Genomic DNA, 27,493 nt, shown 5'->3' on the forward strand with positions numbered 1-27,493 from the left:
CCGGGTGTCATTACTGCAGAACTGAATTGTTATTTTATAGAATTTACGTTTACTACAGGGGCCTGGTTAGCAACGGGTATTTCAAGGGTGCGAATATATTACAAGTATCATTACTGCAAAAGGAGACCGAGGACTAACTAAACATCTGACACAATGAGGAGGAAAGTACAGGAGGGACAGGTGAAGAGGCCATGCTGCTACAGGGTAGCAAAAGACACAGTGAATGAATACTTTAACTATAAATTAGAGTGAGTACACATGAAGCATGTGACGATTACACTATGAAATAAGAGCTTATGAGTTAAATTTAATTCGCTATGCAGATACAAAAACAGCAGTGTTAGAACAGGAAGGGATTCTCCACGGCAGAGACAACGAACACTGAGGGACAGCGCCACCCGCTCATAATCAGCAGTAAGCTCTGTGTGATGAAATGGTACTGAGGGAATTCCTGTTTTCATAAAGTTCATACTGACAGGTGTCACGGCCAACAGCCAAATCAGAGAAAAGGGACTCAAGTGCAGAATTCAGATGAAGCTTAGGTGGACATGAGAAACAACATTTTAAAGCCCAGTGAAATATAACAATGAGTGAGCTTTAACTAGAAACTATGAACAATAAGATAAACGTGAACTATCACAAGGACAGAAATACTAAACAACACTAAGCAAAACTTGAGTTGGGCAGAAAACGTGAATAACTAGAGCACAGTTCTGACTGGAACTCCTGTGATGTGGGGGTAAAGGGAAAGCCAGGATGAGTGGTGGGAACCGGGGAGCACAGAGTCACTGGAACGAGAGAAATGATTTCAGAAGTTGTCCCAGGAAATGCGTCAGGCAAGAATAGAGTCTGATCTTGATGCTTACTTGCCACAGGTGGAGAGACGGCATGGAGGGGTAAGGTCCGGGTGAGTCCAAGTCATTCCAATTACTGCGGCAGGGAGGCAGGCAGGTATGCGAGATGAGCAAGAGCTACGGCGGTGAAGTTGTCGAGGGGTCCAGTGTCCTGAGGAGAAGATTTTCAGAGGTGGAACGTGGCAGTCTGGTGAGTAGCTAAGAAACAGAGAGCACATGGTAAGTCAAAGCAATCTTTCTATGGTTTTCGCAAAACTGTGGTGGCCTACACTAACTAGGGTTAGCTGAAGTTCTGGCAAAGAATGGTTGAGAATGCTGGACCTAAATACCGACAGCTTGATTACCAGCAGGTGTGGAAAATTCACAGGAACGAGGTGGCTCCTCCCAGAGGTGGCACTGCTGGCTCTATGGAAAAACACAGGCACTGGACCATGACAACAGGGTTTGTTTCACTTTCTCTCTCTTTCACTTTCTCTTTAGAACATTTCTTACACAACACACTGTATTTTTCAGTTTAAATATTACATTAGCTTTGGTTAGGTTTTTATTCAGATTTTGTATTCATCGTTTTCTTTGTTATTAAGTTTTTTCCGCCCTGCTATGTTCTCCATTCCTAGTCTTTGTTATATTGTACTTGTTTTCCATGGAAGTAACACAATGAACTGGATAATTAGTGCTACAATATTCTTGTCAGGTAAGTTTGTGCCTTCTTATTTTGTCTTTCATTGTCTAATTACGAATGTCTGCAAACACTGGCCCTTGATTTTAATTAAAGTTACAAGTTTAAGTAAACAAATGTTTATTGAAAACCTGCAAAATGCTATAAGTGACACCCTGTTATAGAGCAGTATGTCCGTAATGCTCATTTCCTTTTTTGTTGTTGTTGCATTTTCTCTGTGAATCAAACTTACTGACATGTATGATAAGCCCAGACAGTTTCAGATTTAAAAAGTAGCTTAATGAGTACAATATTGTAATTGCACTTCACTTGTAGCATGCACTGAGTAAAAAACCCTTTCATAAATAATTTTGTTAAACTAAATTCTTGATTATCAATTCATAAAAAATATGTAAATGCTAAATCCCAAGTAATTCTGTGCCTATGCAATCATTTGTGTCACGGACCGTGGAGTTGCAGTGAGGAGGACCCAAATGCAGGACTCTGATAATGAAGGGACAGTGAATTTATTCACAGTGAGTGAAAAAACACAACCATATACAATTTTCAGCACTGTGGCTCCTGTGGCAATTCCTCTGTGAATCCCATACAGTGCAAGTGTCTGGTGGAAGTGAATGAAGACAATTAAAAAAACAACAACAAAAAAACAAAAAACAAAACCCAATTCCGAACCGTGACTAGTCTCGGTGAAAAAAGATGCACTCTGCTCCAGATTCCTGGTGGCACGCAAACATAGGCAGCAGGAAAATCCACTATAGTGAGGTTTTTTACACAAATTTGTCTATGGCTGTACTTAATGGGTCTGACTCAAGAATCCAGCGTTGACTGAAGCCCAGACACAATGTTAATGTCCTGGGTCTGTGACCCAGTGTTTTCTCTTCTGTATTGTTAATCTTTGATTTCTTTATGTATCTTTATTTATTCCTACGTTTTGGTTCTGTGTATCCCCTCTAGTGTAGTCAGGTCTCTGCGTCTGTGTCTTTGCGTGTATGTGTTTCCTGTTTTACTTTGAAGGTCCGTGTCTGATGCCAGTGTGTTCAGTTTACGTTTCCCCTGTCCCGTCATGTCTGATTACTCCCAGCTGTGCCCTCCTTCTGTGTCTCATTCCCTCGTTATCCCTTTGTATTTAAGCCTTGTGTCTACCTCTGTTAGTCGCTGGTTCGTCTGTGTTATCCCCCTCCGTCATCCTGAGTGGTTTCCCTGCATCTGTCTACGTCAGCTATAGCTGGCACTGGCTGATGAGCTACAAGTGTGGCTGGTTTCAGCACGGGAACTCCTCCCTCTAAGCTTTTCATAAAGTTGAAGGATCTAGGACTCAGCTCATCACTGTGTCAGTGGATCCTCAACTTCCTCACAGACAGACCCCAATCAGTTAGAGTGGGGGAACAAATCTCCCCCTCCATCTCACTCAGCACTGGAGTGCCTCAGGGCTGTGTTTTAAGCCCCCTGCTGTACTCACTGTGCACTTATGACTGTGTAGCCACATCGGACACCACCTCCATTATCAAGTTTGCTGACATACATACCTGTTATTAATCTCTGTCTCTCTTCCACAGCATGTCTTTATCCTGTCTTCCTTCTCTCGCCCCAACCGGTCGCAGCAGATGGCCGCCCCTCCCTGAGCCTGGTTCTGCTGGAGGTTTCTTCCTGTTAAAGGAGTTTTTCCTTCCCACTGTCGCCAAAGTGCTTGCTCATAGGGGTCATATGATTGTTGGGTTTTCTCTGTATCTATTATTATACGATCTACTGTGCAATATAAAGCACCTTGAGGCGACTGTTGTTGTGATTTGGCAGCCTATCTATAATAATTGTAAAAAAATACTTTGCAAAAAAAAGTTACTTAGTTACTTTTTAAAAACACGATTTACAACCTGAATTTGAAATTCAAATTTTTTTTTGTCAATTTCAAATTTGAACTTTGAGTGTGTTTAAACAAGAGAGAAGTATGACAATATTAATGCCTGTGTGAGAAAAGTGTATAAAGTGTGCAGTGAGGGGTTTTACAGCCTTAAAACATCTATAATAATTGTAAAAAAAGTTTCTCTGTGAATTTCACATTACGTCGTAACCGACTACTTTTGCTTGGAAGTTTACCTATCGCGGGTTATTTTTGGAATCAGAGTACTTCCACGCTTTAAACGCTGCATGCTACGTAACTCTGCAGACAGCTGTTGTCACGAACGTCGCACAATAAATGAGGGACCACTGTATTATTTTTGTTTCTGACATTTCTTGTGTCGAGATTTGTATTCTTACACCCTATCAACAACAACATCACACTACGACACACACTAATAAAATACATTCCCTTTGACTTTAATACCTAATACAGAATCTATTATTTCTACACTTGTCACCAAAATCAACTCACAACTGCTATATGAATGCCAGAAACTTTTGGATCTTCAATTTTTTTGCCATCAGTTTTTGAAACTAAACCTCCCGTCTGGTTTCTGTGGTAGGCTTAGGTGTCCATAACCCTGCTTGCTGCTGCATCTTGGGAGTCATGTAATAAACTTTTTGAATTTGTCCCATTAACTTGGACTTCACAAACAACGTCTTCCCAGGCTCCAGTTCCAACGAGGATGGCTATAATAAATGTGCAGTCCTTAGCAAATAAAAAGTTCATTAGAAACTATTTCTCCCTTCCATTGGATTCGACCTCCTTTATGTGACTGACGAGACGTTGCTGAGCGCCGGTGAGTTCAGCATCTTCTCAGATCTTCTACCTGATGATTGCTGCTATTTTAATTCCCCACGTATGTTGGGCCGAGGAGGGGGATGATTTTTAAGTCATTTTAAATGTAAGCAGCTATCAACCCCGTCTTTCACCAGCTTTGAACTGTCTGTGTTTGAGCTGGGCTGCTCTCATACAGTGTTGTGTGCGGTGGTTTATCGGCCTCCAAAATACAATTAGGACTTTGTGAATGACTTTGCTGACTTCTTGGCTGAATTCATGCCAAAATTCATGCCCATGGCTAAGGGCTTTTTAAACCTTATTGATTCTTTTAATCTGGTGCAATGTGTGACCGGTCCCACACATGAACGTGGACACACACTTGATCTTGTTTTATTCTGTTTTTAATGTAGAGATTTCTGATGCTGTGTTTTCTGACCACAGTTCTGTGATGTTCTTCTTGCCTTTACCTCAGTTAAACCTTGCGCTGCTGCTCGGTGCTGTCGCGTTTTTAACTGCTCCACTGTTGAGCAGTTTTCAACAGTCTTTAACAAGAATTGTACAATCCTGGAGTTTTTATGCAGCCAGACTGAGCAACTGAGCTCATGGTTTTATTCCACCTGTCGGACTGCTTTGAACACTGTCGCTCCATTAAAAACCAGACTGCCTAAAACTAAATCTGAGCCCTGGCTGAACGACACGACCCGAGCTGTCAGACGCGAGTGCAGTCGAGCTGAGCGCAAGTGGAAAAAGGACCAACTACAAGTGTCATTCCAGATGCTAAAGGACTGTTGGCGTTAATATCAAAAATTTGTAAAAGATGCCAAAAGAAAACACTTGTCTGACATTATTCTGTCAAACTGTCACAATCCGCGTGTTTTATTTAAAACTATTAACTCGGTTCTTAGTGCACTACATACTGACTGTATTGAGCCCTCGTCTGAAGCCTCTGAAAATTTTCTACACTTTTTTATTGAGAAGGTCTCCTCCACAAGCTCAAATCTCTCTTGTGCTCATGACCCCTCAGTCTCTGCTTCCTGCTCTGCTGTGTTTGACAGGTTTGAGCCTGTGACTCTGTCCTTTTTAAAAGAGACTGTTGGTCATTTTAAGTCTGTAGGGTCTCCAAATGATGCTGTCCCTCCTCGACTCTTAAAAGAGGTGTTACCAACAGTTGGACCTTTGGTTCTCGAGCTGGTAAACCACAGTTTGATGTCAGGTCTAGTCCCTAAAGATTTTAAACATGCTGCAGTCAAACCCCCGATTAAAAAATTGGATCATGCCATTTTACTCTCTCATTTGGAGCACTGGGTGGGCATTAGGGGCACAGCACTGGAGTGGTACAGGTCCTACTTGGCAGGGTGATCTTTTTGTTTTGGTGTCCCACAGGGCTCAGTTCTCGGCCCCCTCCTCTTTCTTTGTATCTGCTCCCTCTTGGTTCTATACTTAGAAAGCACGGCATTGGATTCCACTTTTATGCTGATGACTGTCTGATCTATGTCCTTCTAAAGAAAAAAGGCACATACTCCACACAGCCATTACTTCAGTGTCTTGATGACATTAAAGCCTGGATGACTCTTAACCTTTTAAAATTCAATGATAAAAAAGACTGAGGTGATGGTTTTGGTAGCCCCACTGAGACCCCCAACGTGTATTTAGATACCTTGGCCCAGTATGTTAAGCCAACTGTCACAAACCTGGGGGTCAGAGTGGACTGTGATCTGAAGTTTGACAGTCAGATTAGGGCAGTGGTAAAATCAAGCTTCTTTCAGCTCAGGCAGCTGGCTAAAATAAAGCCAGTTCTTTCATGCCAGCACTTTGAGACAGTTATCCATGCCTTTGTTAGCACTTGGCTGGATTACTCTAATGCACTTTATATAGGGGTCAGCGCATCATATATTACTCATCTACAGAGGGTGCAAAATGCCACAGCTCATCTTTTCACTGGCACTCGAAAGTTTGAGCACTTTTCCAATATTTTAGCTTTACTTCACTGGCTGCCCATTTCTTTTAGGATTCATTTTAAAGTTATTTTATTTGCTTTTAAAGCCCTTCATGGCCTACCCCCATCTTATCTCTCTGAGCTGCTACAGCCATATACACCCACTCGCTCTCTCAGGCCAGCTGATCAGCTGCTCCTCAATGTACCCAGGACTGGGCGTAAACTTGGAGGAGATCGTGCTTTTGCTGTAGCAGCTCCAAAACTGTGGAACAATCTCCCTTTAGAAATTAGACAGGCTTCTTCCCTACCTGTTTTTAAATCACTCCTGGAAACCCATCTCTTTACCCCGGCCTTTAACACCATGTGAGATGTTGGTTTTATTTTTAGTTTTATTTTAGTTGCTTTTAGTTGATTCTATGCTGTTTTATCTTGTTTTTTAAATATAGGTCTGTTTTCATTTTTTATGTATTACGTGTTTTATTTATTTTTGCTGTTTTCTGTTATTCTATTGTTTTTAACTTATTTTCTGTACAACACTTTGGTCCTGTGCTGGGTATTTTAAAGTGCTTTATAAATAAAATTGGACTGGATTGGATTGGAAGGTGTGAAAATGGGTGTGGGTCATAATCAGCCAAGGTTTCGGGTCAACCTGCTGTGAAACCTAGCCCCACCCTATCATGTGATTTCCTGAGATGAAAAGGCCCAGGATGTGAGTGGGCGTTAAGGCGCCTGGGAAAGGATCTCAAAACTGGCTCAGAGAAGAGCTCGATAAGTTGTGGAGAGTGAAGGTAAAAGTGGTCCCAGTGGTAATCGGAGCACTAGGTGCAGTGACGCCCAAGCTAGGCGAGTGGCTCCAGCAGATCCCAAGAACAACATCTAAGATCTCTGTCCAGAAGACCACAGTCCTAGGAACAGCAGAGATACTGTGCAGGACCCTCAAACTCCCAGGCCTCTGGTAGAGGACCCAGCTTGAAGAATAACAGACCGCCTGTTAACTCTATATAATTTTCTGTGCGTGATCTTAACAAGAGGTGCTATAATGACATTATAGCACCTCTATTACTATATACAGTTGTTGTAATAATAATGATTTTTTTTCTTCTCTAATTCTCAGTGTTAAATGCTGCACTTTCTTTCAATATCGATCCTGTGGCTTGGAAGACCCTGAGTAGCTCTGCTGCCGGTTTTGGCTACCAGGTGATTCAAAGACAATCAGAGTAAGTCACAACATGCATTAAATGATTGTGTGTATGTTAGTGTGTCACACGTACCAAACATACATGTTTGTTAAATGTAGGCTTGCAATTGGACTATAATGTCTTTTAAAAAATATTGCTATTTGTTACTAATTTTCTTCTAACAAACATCTGTTATGTACATCCCTTGTTGTAATAAGTTAACAAGCATTCAATATTTCCTAACAGAAAACATATGTAGTGTATTTAACCACAGTTTGCTCTCTAGACTTACATCGTTGTCTGGATTTATTTCCATAGTTTGCTCGTCAGTGCCCCACTTGAACAGGGGAATGGGGGAATATATAGGTGCACCACTTCTCCTACAAATTGCCAAATTATCAAACTAGATGGTAGGTAACCATTAATTTCTAAATGTCTTGACGCAATGTCTTAAAACTTTAACCGTAACTATTTTGCCATCACAAAAATCCTCCTCAGATTCTGGTACAGAAACTTGGTTAAATCAAATAGTTATAGTAGATTTTTAAAGCAGATATCTTAGTATTTAACATTGAGCCTTCAAAACTGAGATCAACTTACCTTTAATTTTTACAGCTATGAAATGAAGTTAGAGTGAAATTGAATTCTGTGTTGCATTCCTTTCTGTTGTAAATGTGCCGTGTAAATTGATCATGTCAAACAGGAAGTGCATTAATAGAGATGCTTTGTAGTCTTCAGCTTCACTGTTTCTTCCATTCACAAGGAGTGTTTCTGTGTTTTAACAAATATTGAATTCTTTTAATACAGCCCCAGATTTGACAGTTAATGTGGCCCTTGGTTTGACAATGAAAAGTGATCCTACTGCAGAAAACACTGTGGTGAGTTGCTAAGCTCCAGAGCTTATATTAAGTACTTTTTGAAATCACTGATGATAAAAACCCCACTGTCTTGTGTATGTAAAATGTCTTGTGTTAGAAATTGCTTTTTGAAAAATCACTGTACCTCCCACTGGTTCATCGCAGAATCAGCTAATTTAAAAAAATAAAACAAAACACAATTTACATATTAGCCTGATGTTACTGGGACGACTGTGGCCCCATCTGCACCAGAATGCATGCCACATATCCTTTGGCAAGATACTAATGCTAAGCTCCACTCCGATGCATCCATCAGAGTATGAATGTGTGTGAATGTTCAATAGAAAGAACTTAGGAAGATCACATAAAAAAGGACTTGTTTGAGTGGGTGTGAATGGGTGAATGAGGCAGGTTGTATAAAAGCACTTTGAGTGCTCAGAGTAGAAAAGTGCTACATAAGACCCAGACCATTTACCATTTACTGTTACAGCGGATGTTCAGTATGGTGTATATAGAGAAGAAAAGCAAGTCTCTATGAATGTAGAAAGATGACAAAGGAATGGAAGTCTGTATTTTGTTTGTATTTTGAGTGAGCTCCACAGCCTGGATTGAATACCACACCTACAGAGTCCCCACAGGTGTAGTAACCTGTCACATATTCACACACATGTTCCTGAAAGAGAGCAGAATCAGACATTCTTAAAAAAATAAATAAATAAATCAGCTGATATTGAAGATTCATGTGGGAATTTATTTTTTTCAGATCTGATTGATCTCATATGGAATAAATCATTCCTTGAGGGACAGGAAATAATCAGCCTAATCAGAACTTGTCTTTGTCTGCTTTTAGGTGTGTTGTCCATCCATCCCAAAGCACTGCAAAAGTATCACCATGTACAATGGTGTGTGCTTTCAGATAGACACCTCTAATAGATTTGGACCACCAATACCATCTTCTCTTGAAGGTAATAGTAAACAGAGTTTGTGAAATGTACCTATAATGAATAATGTATTCAAGTTAAAAAAAAAATTCAGATTTTAAATGATGATTTCATTTATTAAGGAAAAAAGCTTTCCAAACCCACCTGGTCCTTTGTGAAAAAGTAATTGCCATCTGTCATAACTGGTTGTGTCCTCTTGGGCAGCAAGAACTGCAATCAGGTGTTTGTCAATGAGTGTGTCACATGGCTGTGGAGAAACTTTGACCTTATCATTTTGGATTTTCTGGTACAGAGCAGAATGCATAGTTCCATCAATTACACCAAGTCATCAGGAAGCAACAAAATCAGCCCTAGACACACTGCAATCACCATGTTTGATTGTTAGTATGATGCTTTTTTTTTTTTTTTTGAAACACTGTGTTGGTTTTACTCCAGATCTAACGGGACTCAAACCATCCAAAAAGTTCAGGTTTTGTTTCAGCCTACAGACTATTTTCCCAAAAGATATTTTTTGGCAAATAGTGAGATGAGTCTTTGTGCTTTTTTGGTGGTTTTCTCCTTGAACTCTCTATTTTTATGCCATTTTTACCCAGTCTCTTTTCTATTGTTGAATCATGAACTCTGACCTTAACTGAGACAAGTGAGGCTTCTTTAGATGCTGATGTGGGTTTGGTTGTGACCTTCTTGATGATTCGTCGATGTGCACTTGGAGTCATTTTTGTAGGCTGGCCACTCCTGAGAAGGTTCACCTGTTCTTAGTTGTTCTTAGTTTTTCCATTTGTGGATAATGGCTCTCACCATGGTTTGCTTGAGTCCAGAAACCTTAGAAATGACTTATAGATGTCAAAGATATATTTCATATCTTTTCTTGAGTTTCTTTAGATTGTGGCATGATGCGTTGCTTTTTGAGATCTTTAGCATGCTTCAGTTTGTCATACAGGTTCTATTTAAGTTATTTGTTGACTGAACAGGTCTGGTAGTCTTAACTGAAACTAAAAAATACCCAACTTACTGTTTCACAAAGGTCCAGGTGGGTTTGAATAGCTGTTTGTCCTGAATAAATGAAATAGTCATTTAAATGCTGTATTTTATATTTACTTGTGTTATCTTTGTCTAATATTTAAATCTGTTTGATGATCTGAAAGATCTAAGTGTGATGACTATGAAAAAAACGATGAAAAAGACATCAGGAAGGTGCCAAATACTTTATTGCAGTAGTGTATATTGTATAGATCTGATTGGTGGAGTAGTAGAGTAAATGAAATTAAGGTTGATTTGGTGGTCTAAATAGTTTGATGGACAAGGTCAAACTTTCATCTTGGTAGTGTGACACCACTGCAGTGAAAGAGAAAGCGCTCTTCGGTGTCTTGGATGCATATGCCTTTCATACTGCTATGCCCCTAAATTACAAGTCATTATTTCTAAGTAATACAAAACTACTTAGAAATAATTTCCACATCAAAAATAAGGCGTATTAATCATTTTAAAGTCTTCTTTTAATCTGTTTAGTGACTATGTAGTGGAATTACAGCTTTTCTGGAGTGATTTGCCCTTTCAACACTTGATTTATTAAGTAGAAAGTTCTTTGTCTCTTATAACCATGTTAAAAAAGTGTATTTGTCACTCAAACAAACTTTAGTGTGTAATTCATCACAGTAATTAAAGTAAGTCTGATTGCTTTTTATTCAGGGTCCTCAATGCAGTCTTGCAGCACATCTCTAATTGTTTTGAGGCATGTTATACAAATATTTTTAATTCACAAGTTTTTTGTGTAAGAAACGGAGAAGTTTTGGCTTCCTTCTAAGTGACAGAGGTCATGAGCTGTTTCATAAATCATTGACGACTTTGAAAGTCAATTCTGTTCATCAGGATGTTTAGAAGGTTGGAGAATCCTGTAGTCACCTCAGACTGAGGAAGTCACTTAGATGAGTGATGAAACCCACTGTAAACATCCACATGAGCACAATTGACTTTTGGATGATTGAATATGCATCAAGAGAAATAATTCAAGCTATTCTGTATTTTCTTAAAGAATTAAAAGTAAATGTAAACAATAAGACTAAGAATAATTTTAGTTATAGATCTCATACATTATCTTTGATAAAACCCCGATAAGCATTTTTGGACCAAACTCGTGTAATCCCTTAATCTTCTTGTCTCTCTTGTTAAACAAACATAAACAACAAAGACTGAGGTATGCCACTAAATAGACATACATACGTACATTTAGTGATTAACTTGTAAATGCATACTACATAGGTTGTCTATGTGTTATTAATTTAGTTCTTTAACCGAGGTGCAAAATTCTTTTGCTTTGCTTTTTATATGAGTGTGAAAAAATATAAAAATCAATCCATAAAACTAAATCTCATTTTGAATCCATTTCTTTGACAGAGTGTGAAACACAAGTCGACCTTGCCTTTCTATTGGATGGTTCAGGCAGCGTATCTAGTCCTGATTTTCGAACAATGAAGAAGTTTGTGAGAGATCTAATTGAATCATTTCTCTCAAGTGACACACAGGTGAGACACTGTTGTCCCTCTGTCACTTAAATCACAACAAATCGTAACATAAATTACATCTTTATTTGCATTTAAAACCATAAAATATAATCTAAAACATGTTTCACATATTTTTTCTTTCTTTCAGTTTTCTGTTTCCCAGTTCTCCAGTGCCCCACAGGTTCATTTTAACCTCCAAAAATTTAACTTACCTGAAATGGAGGATAAAATCAATAGAATTAAGCAACATAGCGGAAGAACTTACACGGCTAAGGCCATCAAAGAAGTTGTGTAAGTTCAATTCAATTCAATTCAATTTTATTTATATAGCGCCAAATCACAACAAAAGTTGCCTCAAGGCGCTTTATATGTACAGAGAAAAACCCAACAATCATATGACCCCCTATGAGCAAGCACTTTGGCGACAGTGGGAAGGAAAAACTCCCTTTTAACAGGAAGAAACCTCCGGCAGAACCAGGCTCAGGGAGGGGCGGCCATCTGCTGCGACCGGTTGGGGTGAGAGAAGGAAAACAGGATGAAAGACATGCTGTGGAAGAGAGACAGAGATTAATAACAGATATGATTCAATGCAGAGAGGTCTATTAACACATACTGAGTGAGAAAGGTGACTGGAAAGGAAAAACTCAATGCATCATGGGAATCCCTGGCAGCCTCACGCTATTGCAGCATAACTAAGGGAGGATTCAGGGTCACCTGGTCCAGCCCTAACTATATGCTTTAGCAAAAAGGAAAGTTTTAAGCCTAATCTTGAAAGTAGAGATAGCGTCTGTCTCCCGAATCCAAACTGGAAGCTGGTTCCACAGAAGAGGGGCCTGAAAACTGAAGGCTCTCCCTCCCATTCTACTTTTAAATACTCTAGGGACAGCAAGTAGGCCTGCAGAGCGAGAGCGAAGTGCTCTAATAGGGTGATATGGCACTACAAGGTCATTAAGATAAGATGGGGCCTGATTATTTAAGACCTTGTATGTGAGGAGCAGGATTTTGAATTCAATTCTGGATTTAACAGGAAGCCAATGAAGGGAAGCCAAAACAGGAGAAATATGCAATAAGTGATGCAATGATATTACTGAAGCACTGCATTATCAAGACTTCCTGTCCAAATCTTTTTCAGTGAATCTGACCACAGTAATACTGTGCATGTGTAGTATTATGTTCTACAAAGTGGACAAGATGGCACAAACCAAGGCCAATTTGAAATACTTGCAGATCTAATGCTGGATCTGCAAAGTACGAAAATATCTGTATTTTGAAAAATTATGAAAAAAATTAATGACACTGAAATATGTATCAATTGTGTAATTTACCTGATGACCACAAGGTGCACTTTTAAAAGATACTTTGTGCTGAAATTACATTTTATTCTTTTTTTATTTGACAGGGAAAAAGTTTTCAGCCCACAGAAAGGCTCCAGACCAAATGTGAAGAAGGTCTTGATTGTAATTACTGATGGAGCATCTAATGACCGTGAGAACCTGGAAGGTGCAGTAGAGCAAGCAGAAAATAAAACGATTGTTCGATTTGTTATTGGGGTAAGCACTTCAGTTATTTAAACTTGCAGAATGTTGAGTTTCATATTGATTGATAATGGTGTCACTTGTCAGACATGGTTTTAATTAATTCAGTCAACTAGATAAGATAAGATAATCCTTTATTAGTCCCACATGTGGGAATTTTTTTTTTTTTTTCCGCCTGTCCCGTTTGGTTCTGTTGCCATCAGAATTATTGTTTAAAGGCAAAGAAAGATGCCCAACGGATTTACTTTACCAAATGGACCATCCCAGCCTTGCCGTATTGGTCTATTTGATTCACCTTTTATTGTTTATTTTATTTTATTTTCACTTGCTAAATACAGGACAGACTTGACTGGGGAAAAGAAAAGGTCGAAAGAAAGAGGGAAAGAAAAACAGCGGTGAAAAGGAACTGTGATAAAGGGCAAAAAAACAAAAACCAACAAAACAAACAGACAAAAAAAATACATATATCAATCACCTGGATCACCTGTTGAGAAAGAAAAAAGAGAAAACAAGCAAAAAAAAAAAGACAGCAATATAATAAACAACATCATCGCGATGATCTATGTGAATATAACAGTAAATACTAAATATTGAATATTATTGTGCAGCACGTAAGATCGACAGCGCACAGTGTGCTTTGAGGTAGGAGCCAAAAATGGTGTAGTTTGTGTGTGTGAGCACCCGTGTGTGCACCTGTGAGCATGAGCGCGCTTGTATTTAAAAGGTTCCTTCACGTAATGATCTGCTAGAGGGTGTGGGGAGCCATAGCCCCGTCGTCCAGGGCATGAAGCAGGTATGGAGGAGATCAAGGCTCCAGACATCCAGAGGCCCCCAGAACACAAGAGACCAAGGAAGACCAACAGAGGGGCAGCCGCGCCACTATCCCAGAAAGAGCTGAGGGGAGCCCCAGATGAGGGGTCACTCAGCAGCCGCGGAGCAGAAGCCAGGAGGGGTTGCAGTGACGTGCCCGTGAGCTCCGCCGGCAGCCAGCTGTGCCAGAGTGACCGAGTACCAGGCCGAGAGGCCGAGGGTAACCCACCCCTGAAGGGCCTGAACGAGCCCCAGGCTCCAGGCCCCGACAAGCAGCCACCAGGAGTTAGCCAGTACCTGGACACCCATACCCGGACACAAAGAACCACCAATGAACCGATGTCTGAGGGTGTCTGCCACTGGCAGGGGAAGTGGTGGGGGGAGATAGGCCTCCATACCATGGAGGGCCAGAGATGTCCCTAGAGAGGTGGCGTCTGATACCCAACCTGACATATAGACACAGACAAACAGGCACACACAGATGCAAACATCCATTCCCACCCTCATGCTCTCATATGCAAGTACTCAGCACTCACCCAACATGGAGACAGACATAAATAGACACTGTACACACAATCATACTCCCCAAGCGTACTCTATACCCCAGGTCTAGGTACCCTTGCCCCTGGAGGAAACTGCACCCAGACCCAGGCGGTGTTACCCTTTTCCCTGGGGTGGAGAGAAGCAGACCGCCCCGATTCCGCAGCAGCAGGGAGGTCCCACATTCCAGACCCCAATCGGATGGCCAACTCCTCCTCCCAGCCCCCCCGCCCCAACAGGCAGCAGAGAACGGGGGTGTGTGAAGACTCCAAACCTCCCTCCGTCCGCTCATATGTAGTGTTGATGCATGTGTGTTTTAAGGTGCATTTAAAACCCAGGAGGGCATGGAGCTACCTGCCAGAGAGCAGCAGGTAAGCGAATAGCCCCTCCCGATAGCCCTAGATGTCTACGTGTATTTAAAATTGAGAGGTGGGCAACGACGCCAGGGGTGAGGTTGGTCACCCTGATGGTCTTCTGGATTCCGTGTAGCGTGCCCACCCCCAAGGTCCTTTATGTATGTGTTATGAGAGTGTGAGTGATGTGAATGTCTAAGTTGTGGGATAAAATTGAGGCACAGGCAGCCAGAAGGGGACAGAGGGGGGGGATGCCTCCCCTGCACCCTGGTGACACATCTTTACCCCAAGGCCCTGCATGTGTGGGTGATTGTGGTGGAGCGGGAAGAGGGAGGCAGCTGGAGATGAGGAGGGAAGGAAGGGAGGGGCAAGTGGCCCCTCCCTGGGGCCAGCTCCCCCGCTGACCCCAGTAGGCAACCCCACACTCTGCAACCCACCAGGGAAAGGGGGCCCAGGCCCATCCGGACCGGGGCCCAGTTCAGCAGCGCCGCCCAGCCCCACAGAGCCTGGGACAGCCCACCCGACCCCACCACAGAGAAAACTGCACCCACCCAGTCATCCACTCATCTTCCAGACTACACAAGACAATAGACACCCAGGCTGAGTTCTTCCTCCACCTCTCCTATATCTCCCCCTCCTGCAGAGTGAGTTCCTGGAGAGAGGAGACCTCCTGCAAGATGTAACAGCTCCCCCCCCACCAGTTGAAGAGCCCCCCAGGTGGCTGGATGCACTGGCGGCACCCTGCGCAAGGGCTGAGCCACCATACACCCACCCGCCCACAACCCCGGCGACCAACCAGGACCCAAGCCCCCAAGGCTCAGCCAGGGCCCCAGCCCGGAGATGGAGCACCCCCAGAACCCCCCGCCCGCCCCGGACCCACCCAGGGGCAGCCAGGCTACCAGGTCAGTAACCCACGTCCGTCAGCACAGACCCTCCCCTAGCCCCGCTGCACGCAGCCACGAGGAAACCATCACCTAAGAGCCAACAGAGCCCTTAACAGGCCATGACCGCAACCCCGGATTGAGCCCTCCAAGGAAGACGCTCCTGGGGAATCCCCCGACGCCCCAAGCCTGTCCCTACCCCCACACCAATCACAACAGCGAAGGTGGGACCAAACTATGACACCCCCCCACCCCCACCCCCACTAGGTGATGGAGCTGATCAAAGGAGCCCAGAGCAATTGATCTGATGTGGTGGCAGGGGTTGTATCAAGACTAATGTAATCTATTAGATAATTTCTATATTGGTTAGAATTAAGATTATTTTTATTTTTCCAGTTCATGAGGACTGTTTTCTTGGCTATGCATAGGGCAGTGAAAACCATATGGGCTATATTCTTTTCTGTAGTGACATTATCTAAGCTGCCCAACAAACACACTAAACTTCTGAACTGGTGGACAGACGTGGGAAATTTTTGAGATAACTGAGATAACAAGAGATAACTGTTATCGTTGATTTTGGTTCTTTTTAGTGTTAACGAGTATTTTATCTGTGTGTAAATTTGGTTATAAATCAGGTGACTCTTAAGGACTGTATTTTACCAAAGTCAGAAAATGATCTTGAATAGTATGAGAACATAGTCATAGTTTTTCAAATTTCTAGGTCGGGGATGCATTTGATAAAACTGAAGCAAAACAAGAACTGCACACCATTGCATCATCTCCCTCAGAAAAACATGTGTTTGAAGTGAAGAACTTCAACGCACTTGAAGAAATAAGACAGAATCTACAAGACAAAATTTTTCCCATTGAAGGTACAAATATAAATTTAATGTTAAAGCTTTGTTAAAATTCCTGTAAATGTAGAAAATTAAAATAATTACATTGTATTCATTTTAATGCATGTTACAAATTTTGTCTCATTTCAAGTTAAACAGCTTGTTGCTATAAGTTAATGAAAAGAGTAATACATACTCAGCACATTCATAATAAACAGCAAAAAAATCATTTGAAATTATTACTTGAGCATAATGAAAATTTTGTATTGTCTTTTATCGTCTTGTTTCTTTTTCTGTCACAGAAAGCAGTGGAGAGTCACTGAAAATGGAAATGTCTCAAGAGGGATTTAGTACAGTTTATGTGCCTGAGGTAATTAAAACTACCTGAAACTCATCAGACAGTCTAGTCACTGAAAGAAAGATTCACGTGTGCCTGTGTGGCAGGTTTTATAACTTAAAGGCAGACAGATAATTAAACACAGTCCAGATTTTAAATGAAAAATTTATTGTATATAAAATGTATTTTCTGTCTGCACTGTAGGGAATTCAGATGTCTATTGTTGGTGCAAACCAGTGGAGGGGAGGCTACGTGCAATATACAACAGGAGGGGAGAAGCTGAAAACATATGAGGATGTGTCTTTGGAGCCCGACAGTTATCTTGGTAAGAATATTACAGCTTTATCAATCTAAATCATACACATGTGATCATGTATATTCACAGCTGTGCTGTAATTCTGTCACACAAACAAGTTGATCAGTTTGCACATGAACAAAATTTAAAAGAAGGAATAAGGAGTCTTCCCCTTTTTGAATACATAAATTCTAGGTTACTCCATGGCAATTACTAAAACCCAAAGTGGTTCACTGACAGTTCTTGGTGCTCCAAGATATAAACACAGAGGAGTTGTGGTCGCTGTTAACAGAGAAAACTTTAAAAACCAGATGATTGAGCCCTTGGCATCACAGGTATGTATTCTCATGCAAGTATATATACAGTGAGGTCAACAAGTATTTGATCACCCTGTGATTTTGCAAGTTCTCTTACTTAGAAATCATGGAGGGGTCTACAATTTCCAGCATAGGTGCATTTCCACTGTGAACAATTTATTTGTGAATTACTGTGTCAAATAAGTATTTGATCACTTGCTTATCAGCCAGATTTCTGACCCTCAAAGACCTGTTATTTTGCTTTCAAATAGTCCAGCTACACTTTGCTCATGATTCTAAATTAGTAGCACCTGTTTGAGGTCGTTAGCTGTCATAAAGACACCTGTGCCACCCCACAATCAGCCAAATTCCAAGTAGCAACATGGGCAAAAGAGCTGTCAGACAAAATTGTAGACCTTCACAAAGCTGGAAAAAGGACTACGGGGCAATTGCCAAGCAGCTTGGTGAAAAAAGAACAACTGTTGGAGCAATTGTCAGGAAATGGAAGAGGCTAATGATGACTGTCAGTGTCCCTCGGACTGGGGCCCCACGGAAGATCTCTCCTCGTGGGGTTTCAATGATGCTAAGAATGGTGAAGAATCAGCCCAGGACTACATGGGAGGAGCTGGTCAATGCCGTGAAGAGAGCTGGCACCGTCGTTTCCAAGGCTACTATCACTAATACACTAAGACGTCATGGTTTAAAATCTTGCATCACATGGAAGGTTCCCCTGCTTAAGTCAGCCCATGTCCAGGCCCGTCTGAAGTTTGCCAGGGATCATCTGGATGATCCAGAGGAGTCATGGGAGAAAGTCCTGTGGTCAGATGAGACCAAAGTAGAACTTTTTGGTCTTAACTCCATTCGCTGTGTTTGGAGGAAGAAGAATGATGAGTATCATCCCAATAATACCATACCTACAGTGAAGCATGGGGCTGGAAGCATCATGCTCTGGGGGTGTTTTTCTGCACAGGGGACAGGACGACTGCACTGTACTAAGGAGAGGATGAACGGGGCCATGTATTGTGACATATTGGGCAAAAACCTCCTTCCCTCAGTCAGAGCATTAAAGATGGGTCGTGGCTGGGTCTTCCAACATGACAATGACCCAAAGCACACAGCCAGGAAAACCAAGGAGTGCCTCCGTAAGAAGCATATCAAGGTTCTGGAGTGGACTAGCCAGTCTCCAGACCTAAATCCAATAGAAAATCTTTGGGGGAGAGCTGAAACTCCGTGTTGCTCAGTGGCAGCCCCGAAACCTGACAGATGTAGAGAAGATCTTTATGGAGGAGTGGGCCAAAATCCCTCCTTCAGTGTGTGCAAACCTGTTGAAGAACTACAGGAACCATTTGACCTCTGTAATTGTTAACAAAGGCTTCTGTACCAAACACTACATTTTTTTGACTACAGTGATCAAATACTTATTTGACACAGTAATTCACAAATAAATTGTTCAAAAATCATACAATGTGATTTCCGGATTTTTCTTTTTAGGTTCTGTCTCTCACAGTGGAAATGCACCTATGCTGGAAATTGTAGACCCCTCCATGATTTCTAAGTAAGAGAACTTGCAAAATCACAGGGTGATCAAATACTTGTTGACCTCACTGTATATATATGAAAAGAAAAACAGATCTTAATGACCTTGTAAATTATATATCAATTATTTTCATAAAAATAAAACAATAATAATTTGTTCCTTACACAGTATCAGACTGGTGAATATTTCGGGGCAGAGGTGTGTACCATGGACATAAATAATGATGACATCACTGATTTAATCTTCATATCTGCCCCAATGTACATGGAGCCTGATAGAGAGGGAAGAGTTTATGTTTGCAGATTAACTGGTTTGGTAAATCACAATTTTTTTTCTACTCCAATAAAATTAATTAATTAGTTTGTCTATATCTTAATGACCATTAAATATTGTCTCTCCTGCTTTTAGTTTGTGGAGTGTAATTTTGATGATCCATTAGTACTAAGAGGACATGCAGCTGTCAAAGGAAGGTTCGGCTCTTCTCTTGCTGTACTGCCTGATCTAAACTCAGATGGATTCAGGGATTTGGCAGTTGGAGCACCTTTGGAGAATAATGGTGAAGGCAGCATCTACATATTTAATGGTGAAGGAGGAGGAAGAATCAGTCCTACTTACTCACAGGTGCACAGCATCAGAGAGCGCACAATGATGTCTAAACTCATCTATCATGTAATGTCAATAATTACAAAATCTGCAACTTGATTAGATAAAATATTTCCATGTACACAGAGAATTACTGGCTCTGAGGTCCAGTCAGGACTGAAGTTCTTTGGCCTCACAATCAGCCAGTCATCTTTTGACCAGAGTGGTGATGGACTGCCTGACTTAGCGGTGGGTTCAAAGGGTAAAGTTGTTTTATTGAGGTAAGTCCAAGATAGTCCAGCCATGTGTTATTGTTGTCAATGTTTCTGCCATCTTAAAAATAATATTAAGTGACCAAAAACCTTTAAGCAGTAGTGGTTTATAAAATGTGTTGTGCTTACTTTTGTGAAATCTTGCTACTAATTCTGGTGAGAACACCACTAATGATACCCAATGTTAGTATGTTATTAATTATAAAGGTAAAAGTAGTTCACATGTATATTACTACTTTCCAGATCAAGGCCCATAGTGATCGTGAAAACTGACGTTTCATTCAGCCCAAAGCAAATCCTTACTCAGAATGTAGACTGCTCAAAACCACTCGAGAGCACAGCTGAACTCTGCTTTACCATGAGCAGAGTGTCTACAGTCAACACAGGTTCATCTTTCTCCTCTCCTTTTCTAAACTACAAAGTCACTGCCCATCAGCTTAATGATTTTTTATTTATATAAATTCATAGCATTGAAATCCATCTCTCATTTATTCCAGCTCAAGCAAGGATTCATTATACTTTAACATTGGATGCCACTCGGAAACCTCCAAACAACCGAGCATACATCAGTGGGAAACAACAAGAGCAGTCTGGATCAGTTACTATAGACTTAAGAAACAGACAGTGTTCAACTGTAAAATTCTATATTGAGGTAAAATCTAACAATATCTGGAAAAAACAAAACATAAACAATACAATCAATAGAATTTCAATTCAACGAGTCCTTTAACACTGAATCTAAACCATACATTCCTCTTCTTGCAGGCCTGTCCTGAAGATTCTCTCAATGTGCTTTCCAATGAGCTCAAATTCACGTTTGATGGTTTGTCTTCCAACACAGATCCCAAACCAAGTCTGTCCCCACAGGCTAAAACAACAACCATTTATCCTGTACGTATATTAACAAAACAACTTGCTCCACACCCTGAATTATAATTCTTTGGTCCACAAGCTGCTAGGGTTTGCTCAGGCCTGAGTGGCATGAATTTTGTTGTTAAATGGTGAGCGGATGAGCCCACGAGGATGTCTGAGTGCCTGAGAGTTTCTTTGTGATATCGTGGACAGAAGTATAATAGGAATAACTGCTGAGCTGTTGTGGCTCCAGCTCTCCATGTCCACAATGGAGTACTAAATCTACCACCAGGCTGTTCACTCTGATCCAGTAGTAACAAACATCAGTTTTTGGAAAAATGAGTCCTACTCTACACAGTTCTTTACCTTAAAATGATAGTTTGTGTCTGAGATTATACACTTTAAATTGGTTCCCTGAGTGTCCAGAGGACCATCAATGTCTTCCATAAGTGGATCAAGAATATTAACAGAAATTATTTTGTTTCCTGTAACAACAACACAAAGCCTCCACTAAATGGTAGCACACAAAAATTGGTTACTGGATTTGGCTATACAATGTTCAAATTGCACTCAGTAAACAAAATGTCATGTAAATACTTTTTTCCATTATGCTCTCTTCCACAGTTAGGGTTTGAGACCAACTGTGGCAATGACAACAAATGTGTTGATAATCTGAAAGTGGATTTCAACTTCACCAGGTGTGACAGAATTACAAGACATAAGCTTTGCTTGTGGCTGCTTTCCTTTTCCTTTGTTCTCATCCTCCTTCATACTCTGACAGATCCTCAGAGGTTAAAGTGGGCATTGATGAGCTTTTGAATGTCACAGTCACAGTGGAGAACAGAGGTGGAAACTCCTACAACAGTTGTGTTATTCTCACGTACCCAGCTGGACTCTCCTACAGGAAGTTCACCATTCAGCAGGTAAGGTATCGGGATCGAGTCTGTATCAGTTCATCATTGATCTGCTGCTCTCCCAATCCATCCAGCAGTCATTTTATTTTCTAATAAAGGGACGAATTGAGTGCAACTCCATGGATAGTGAAGACGGCTTATCACGAGGAAGGACAGACTGCACTATTGACAAGCCAATTTTCAAGAGCAAAACTAAGGTTTGTTTTTTAATTGTATTTGTACAGAAAATCTTTCATTCATTTTTTCTGAGTTTTGCACAATTTAAAGACAAAGAGTAGACACATGCATCTCTTTCATTCAATTAAGGCTTCCTTCATTGTCTCCTATGGGATTGACACCAACAGTCAATTTGAGAGAAAGATCTTTGTCACTGCAAATGCCACCAGGTACTGTTTATTTAGCACATGTACTTTTCATTTAAGCAGTAGACCCACAGATACAGCGTAAATATGTTCACTAGGGCTCAGTATCGTCAGTGATTTCTAGAATCGATTCAAATCTGATTAACAAGGTCCTGATTCGATTCGATCCACGATTTCGATTTGATCCGGTTAAATCTGAATTGGTGAAATTTTGCCTCAGACATACTATAATTCTGATTATTGGTCAGTACTGACATTTGTGAGTGCCTTTTTGTCAAAGTAACAGGTTAAAACACAGAAAAACATGAAGGAGATTTTCCTTGCCTGGCTTTTTATAGCAGATAACCTTAAAAATATACGGCAGTAGAATAAAAATGGAAGAAAACCATGAATCAACATATAAACATTACCCAATGCTGCTGAAATGAAGCAGAGCAAAGTTAGAGAGGTTTTATTAGAGACACAGCTAAGGGTTGTGCAATTTGTCTTAATTTTTAAAAAGTTTACATTTCTTCGGTATTAAACAGCAGAAATGAGGCTTTCTTGTTGGAAGTCATTAAAAAAACAGGGGCTGTCAGCACTGTACATAATGGTAGACTGGTGGATAATAACCTAGCGAATAATGCAGAAAATGGAGATTTTTAGATGGGAAACTGTTCTTAAAGTACACTGAGACAGCTGTGCAGGAAGTGTGATTTTATTGTGATTTTACCGGAAGCAAAACGGCAAAAGTAAGAGGGATTTCATGACGATGTTTAACAAATGTGAAGCGAAATGTGAACCTTAGATTCAGGATTTCAATTAATCGATATTAAAGCTAAAATTTTAGCTTTTAATATCGCTTTTAAAATGAGCTTTTAGCTCATTTTAGCTAAAGCTAAAATTTAATCGATAAATCGATTATTGAAACCCACCCCTAATGTTCACTTCTCTCTTTCAGTGGAAATCAGGAGCATGCACCTACAAGTGAACTCTACAAAAAGAAATCGATTGATGTAAAATACAGCATTTTTATGACAATTAAAGGGTATGTGTTGTTCTCTTTGTAACAGAAAAAGAAACAAAAAAAGAAAGAAAGTGAAAACTGTTCTATTACATGGTATTTAATCAATCTTTAAAATATGTCTGTTTAGCTCACCCAGCTATAGCAATTTCACATTTGGGAAGAATGATTTGCAGAAACCAGTTCAACAATCAATCACGGTAGAACATGACATCTGTATTTGTAAAATTAATTGTATGATTTAGTTCCAACTGTTATGCTTATTTGTTGTTTTCTTTTCTTGTTTAGGTTACAAATGATATCAGAGCACTTAATTTCACTGTGGTGATTAGGATTCCAGTAAAGCTTGGGGGGAAAGACATTTGGGTGCATCTGAACAACCTACAGGTAATATATATGCAGTACTTCTTGATGCATGCTCAATCATCCAGGTAAGTAAATCTCCAAAAGTTGATTCTGTTCATCTGGACGTAGCGTTTTGTGGGAGAAACGTTTCGTCACTCATCCAAGTGACTTCTTCAGTCTCAGCTGACTGCAGGTTTCCCCAATCTTAAAAACAGTACATTTGCATAATGACTGAAACCAGCCCACTGAAGGAACAATGGGCTGGGAGGTCAGTTCCTTAATCTTAATTATGCAAATTCTCATGACCATTGATCAACAACCACTGACCAAAACCCACTGATCAATGGCCATGAGTACCATTCACAGAGTGTTGGGGAATGGCTGCAATTACAGCATTGTAAGATGGCGAAAGATGTACCCTTAGGCCCCCTCCTCGATTCAGAGATGGTCTTTCCCTTTTCACGTAAATGGCCTCTTTGACTCCGCGCTCACACCAGCGTTCCTCCCTGTTCAGGATGTGTACATCCTCATCCTTGAAAGAGTGTCCACTGGCCTGTAGGTGTAAATAGACTGCAGAGTCCTTGCCTGACGAGGTTGCTCTTCTGTGTTGTGCCATCCGCTTTGCCAGAGGTTGTTTGGTTTCCCCGATGTATAAATCCTGGCAATCCTCCTCGCACTTAACAGCGTACACTATGTTACTCTGTTTGTGTTGGGGGACCCGATCCTTGGGGTGGACCAATTTTTGGCACAGCATGTTTTGTGAATGGTGACTCATGGCCATTGATCAGTGGGTTTTGGTCAGTGGTTGTTGATCAATGGTCATGAGAATTTGTATAATTATGATGAAGGAACTGACCTCCCAGCCCATTGTTCCTTCAGTGGGCTGGTTTCAGTCATTATGCAAATGTACTGTTTTTAAGATTGGGGAAACCTGCAGTCAGCTGAGACTGAAGAAGTCACTTGGATGAGTGACGAAACGTTTCTCCCACAAAACGCTACGTCCAGATGAACAGAATCAACTTTTGGAGATATATGCAGTACTGTGCAAAAGTCTTGAGTCACCGTTCATTTCTTTATATTTTGCTTCCAACGAGCCAGTCGTTTATGTAAGTCTTGAGTAATAGTTCTTTGGGCTTTCTAAAGGTTTTGCTGTGTTGAAGATTAAAGGAGGCCATACCAAATATTGACTTTCAAGCAGAAGTGTACAAACTATGTTTTTCGTCTTATGTACAGTATATTGATTTATGTTTGCATGATTCAATAAATTGCTGCAACTATTTTCCATTTTCTTCGCAAAACATAGAGAAATGACGGATGGCTCAAGGCTTGTACACAGTATTGTATATTGTTTTAGCTACTGACTCCAAAATTGGCTCATGCTTAGCAGTGGACTGCATGCATGTGGTCAAATTGGGACCATAAATCAAATGTATTATAGATTGCAGACTGTAAGAGAGGAAATGATGAAGAACCACGTGTCAAAGACTTTGTTCCTCACATCAAAAAAAATAAAGTAGTGGTAAGTATGCCTCTAAAGTTTGTCAATTTAACATAACAGTGGATCAACTTTTGTATCATGTAGTCTTCTTTAAATGATCCACAGGACTGCTCTGTGGCCATGTGTAGAGTGTTCAAGTGCAACACATTCCTGGAAAGGCAGCAGAAGAGGACGTATGAAATCTCTGGACACATCAGTTCACGATGGATAGAGCAGGTAACTGATGGGAAGTTTATGTAAAGTGCTACATTAGTATTTTTTTTACACCTTTTCATTAATAGGTACTAGTAACTTATATGTATATTTTCCTAGATATATTTATTTTCCTAGTAAATCAAACTATCAAATTTAGCTCATGCCTCTCGATTTTTTCTTAGATTGGACTTCAATCTGCTAAATTCCTCTTGACCAGCACAGTCAGTCTGGAGTATGACAAGTACGTCTACTTTTCAACAGGGTCTGACAACAATTCTCCTGTTCACAAGGTGAGCGCTTGTAATAAATAATAACAGTATATAATATTATATTTATATAATACATAATAATAATAATAGTTTCAATTAGAGTCACATTTTGTCACCTCATCTCTCAGATTGAGGCAGAGGTAGAAGTATATGCTGAGCCAGATTTTACCAAAGACATCATTGGAGGATCCCTGGGAGGGTTGGCGCTTCTGATTTTACTCACAGCGGGTCTGTATAAGGTGAGATTACAATCACACTTTTTCAATTAACACGGTTTTGAAAAGAAAGGATCCAGTTGAGGTGGTTCAGGTATCTGACAAGGATGCCTCCTGGGTGAGGTGTTCTGGGCATGTCCCACTGGGAGGAGGCCCAGGACACCATGGAGAGATTATAACTCTCGGCTGGCCTGGGAAGGCCTTGGTGTTCCCCCGGACAAGCTGGAAGAGGTGGCTGGGGGGAGGAGGCCTGGGCTGGGCCTGGGCTTCTCTGCTTAGGCTGCTGCCCCCACGAACTGGCCCCGATAAGCAGAAGAACATGGATGGATTGATGGACAGTTTTGAAAAGCTATTAGACAATGTGGACAAATAATTAAATTTTCTTTTCATTAATATAATTGTAATGCACATTTGCTGAATTGTTATGTTTTTCCTTGCACTTCTAGGCTGGATTTTTCAAAAGTAAATACCAAAAGTTAATGACTGAAGATCCGGACGATGGACCAGGTGGAGAAGCACCCAGAGAATTATAACAAAGGTTCATATTTGTATATCTTTATCAAATCTGCAAAGAAGGTACAGACTCTCCTGAAATTTTCAGGAATAAACATGGTGTAACACATTTGATTCATTAAACAAAAAACAGCTTTTGCTGTGTCTGAAATTCCCTCCCTTGCTCGCGCATTTACCTACAACAGAAGTTCCTACCTGGTGGGCAGGACCCTCACAATGGGGTCATGAAAAGAACTGAAGAGATCTAAAAAGTACATCTGAAATAGTTTATTCTCCTTTTCTGGACACAAAAACTAAATCAAATTGTTCAAATGAAAGTTTCTTCAAAGGAAACTGCTTACATTTAACACCTGAAGCACCTGAAGACCAGCTGAAGACAAGGCATCACAGGCAGACATTGTTTTTAAGGGCCACAATACAAAGATTAGGAATCACTATGCTGTATAGCAGACACTTATAGTAGTACGTGTCTGCTATATAGTCAGTTGCTTTCAAGTTAAATTTAATGGACAGAATAGAAAAAGAAAGCTGAAAGCTCGGATACTCAAATAAAATGATTGAAGTTGAATATAGTGAACTACCTGAGTATGAATCTGAAACAGTCCTGTGATGAATTATGGTAGGAAATTTAAAGGATCTTTTTAGAGTGACTGTACTATTTTTTAAAGAATATTAATGATTGTCCTCCATGAAAATTCTCTGTATTTATAATTGTACAAACTATATGTTTGTAGAATTTATTGTACAGTAAAAAACCTCTCATGTCACCCTGTACCTTTATAATGAATGAAATTTAATGTATTTTATATGCTTAAAAGGACTTAACTAAAATAGCTGCAGATGTGCAAAATGCCAATAACAATGTGAATGCTGTTGTTCAAGAATAAATTGTAAAATGTATAATACTTATAAAAAATAAAGTTTTTGCTTCATCATTATTCATTATCTGCTGTATGAGTAAAATTACATTTCATATATAACTAATCATTACAGTTTACTGTTCTTTTTCTAATAAAATAATGTACAGAATAGACATATTGTCCAATGTATAACTAGTTATAAATTCTGTCTCTTTCTATAGGACCCTAAACATTACAAGTTTTTCTTTTTAAACCACTAACGCAACATGATTTAACATCTTAATCATAAGACAGACACTATGAAACTCATTTATAGGTTTAGACGCACCGTTAATAATACTGAAGGATACAAATATGTTAATAAGAAAAGTAATTAACTAATGTCTAAAAATATATATTAAAGAAATGTGAGCAAGTGTGTGTTTGTATTTTTGATCAAGACTGCTGCACAAGAGGTAGAGTGTGTTGTCCACTAATCAAAAGGTTTAGTGGTTTGATCCTGGGCTCCTCCAACATGCATGTCTAAGTATTCTTGAGCTAATGCTGAATCCCTGAGCTTCCCACGAT

General features: G+C 40.3%; 1 protein-coding gene and 1 long non-coding RNA gene across 4 annotated transcripts; one reads left to right on the top strand and one right to left on the bottom strand.

The window, feature by feature from the left end:
• Nucleotides 1–3,103, bottom strand: LOC120441452. Of its 3 annotated transcripts, XR_005614104.1 has the most exons (4): nucleotides 3,060–3,103; nucleotides 1,199–1,259; nucleotides 867–1,052; nucleotides 1–788 (listed from the first exon to the last, which is right to left on the bottom strand). It is a non-coding gene; the product is annotated as an uncharacterized LOC120441452 (long non-coding RNA). The 3 variants fall into 3 exon arrangements; XR_005614103.1 differs by lacking the exons at nucleotides 1,199–1,259; nucleotides 3,060–3,103 and adding an exon at nucleotides 1,130–1,190; XR_005614102.1 differs by lacking the exons at nucleotides 1,199–1,259; nucleotides 3,060–3,103 and having other exon boundaries at nucleotides 867–1,123.
• On the top strand, nucleotides 1,327–27,310 carry LOC116327655 (integrin alpha-M-like). Its single transcript, XM_039616594.1, has 30 exons — nucleotides 1,327–1,548; nucleotides 7,264–7,366; nucleotides 7,646–7,737; nucleotides 8,135–8,205; nucleotides 9,035–9,149; nucleotides 11,520–11,647; nucleotides 11,775–11,917; nucleotides 13,026–13,176; nucleotides 16,467–16,617; nucleotides 16,884–16,951; nucleotides 17,123–17,243; nucleotides 17,409–17,548; nucleotides 19,215–19,361; nucleotides 19,455–19,667; nucleotides 19,776–19,909; nucleotides 20,144–20,286; nucleotides 20,398–20,552; nucleotides 20,666–20,791; nucleotides 21,377–21,450; nucleotides 21,534–21,675; nucleotides 21,765–21,863; nucleotides 21,973–22,052; nucleotides 22,969–23,055; nucleotides 23,162–23,231; nucleotides 23,320–23,418; nucleotides 24,815–24,895; nucleotides 24,980–25,090; nucleotides 25,252–25,359; nucleotides 25,467–25,577; nucleotides 26,000–27,310. The coding sequence occupies exons 1-30, from the start codon at nucleotides 1,455–1,457 to the stop codon at nucleotides 26,084–26,086; spliced, it is 3,444 nt and encodes a 1,147-aa protein (XP_039472528.1). The 5' UTR covers nucleotides 1,327–1,454; the 3' UTR covers nucleotides 26,087–27,310.
• Nucleotides 27,311–27,493: the final 183 nt, after the last annotated feature.

This window comes from Oreochromis aureus, linkage group 8 (genome assembly GCF_013358895.1).
Source record: "Oreochromis aureus strain Israel breed Guangdong linkage group 8, ZZ_aureus, whole genome shotgun sequence".
Taxonomy (NCBI): Eukaryota; Metazoa; Chordata; class Actinopteri; order Cichliformes; family Cichlidae; genus Oreochromis; species Oreochromis aureus.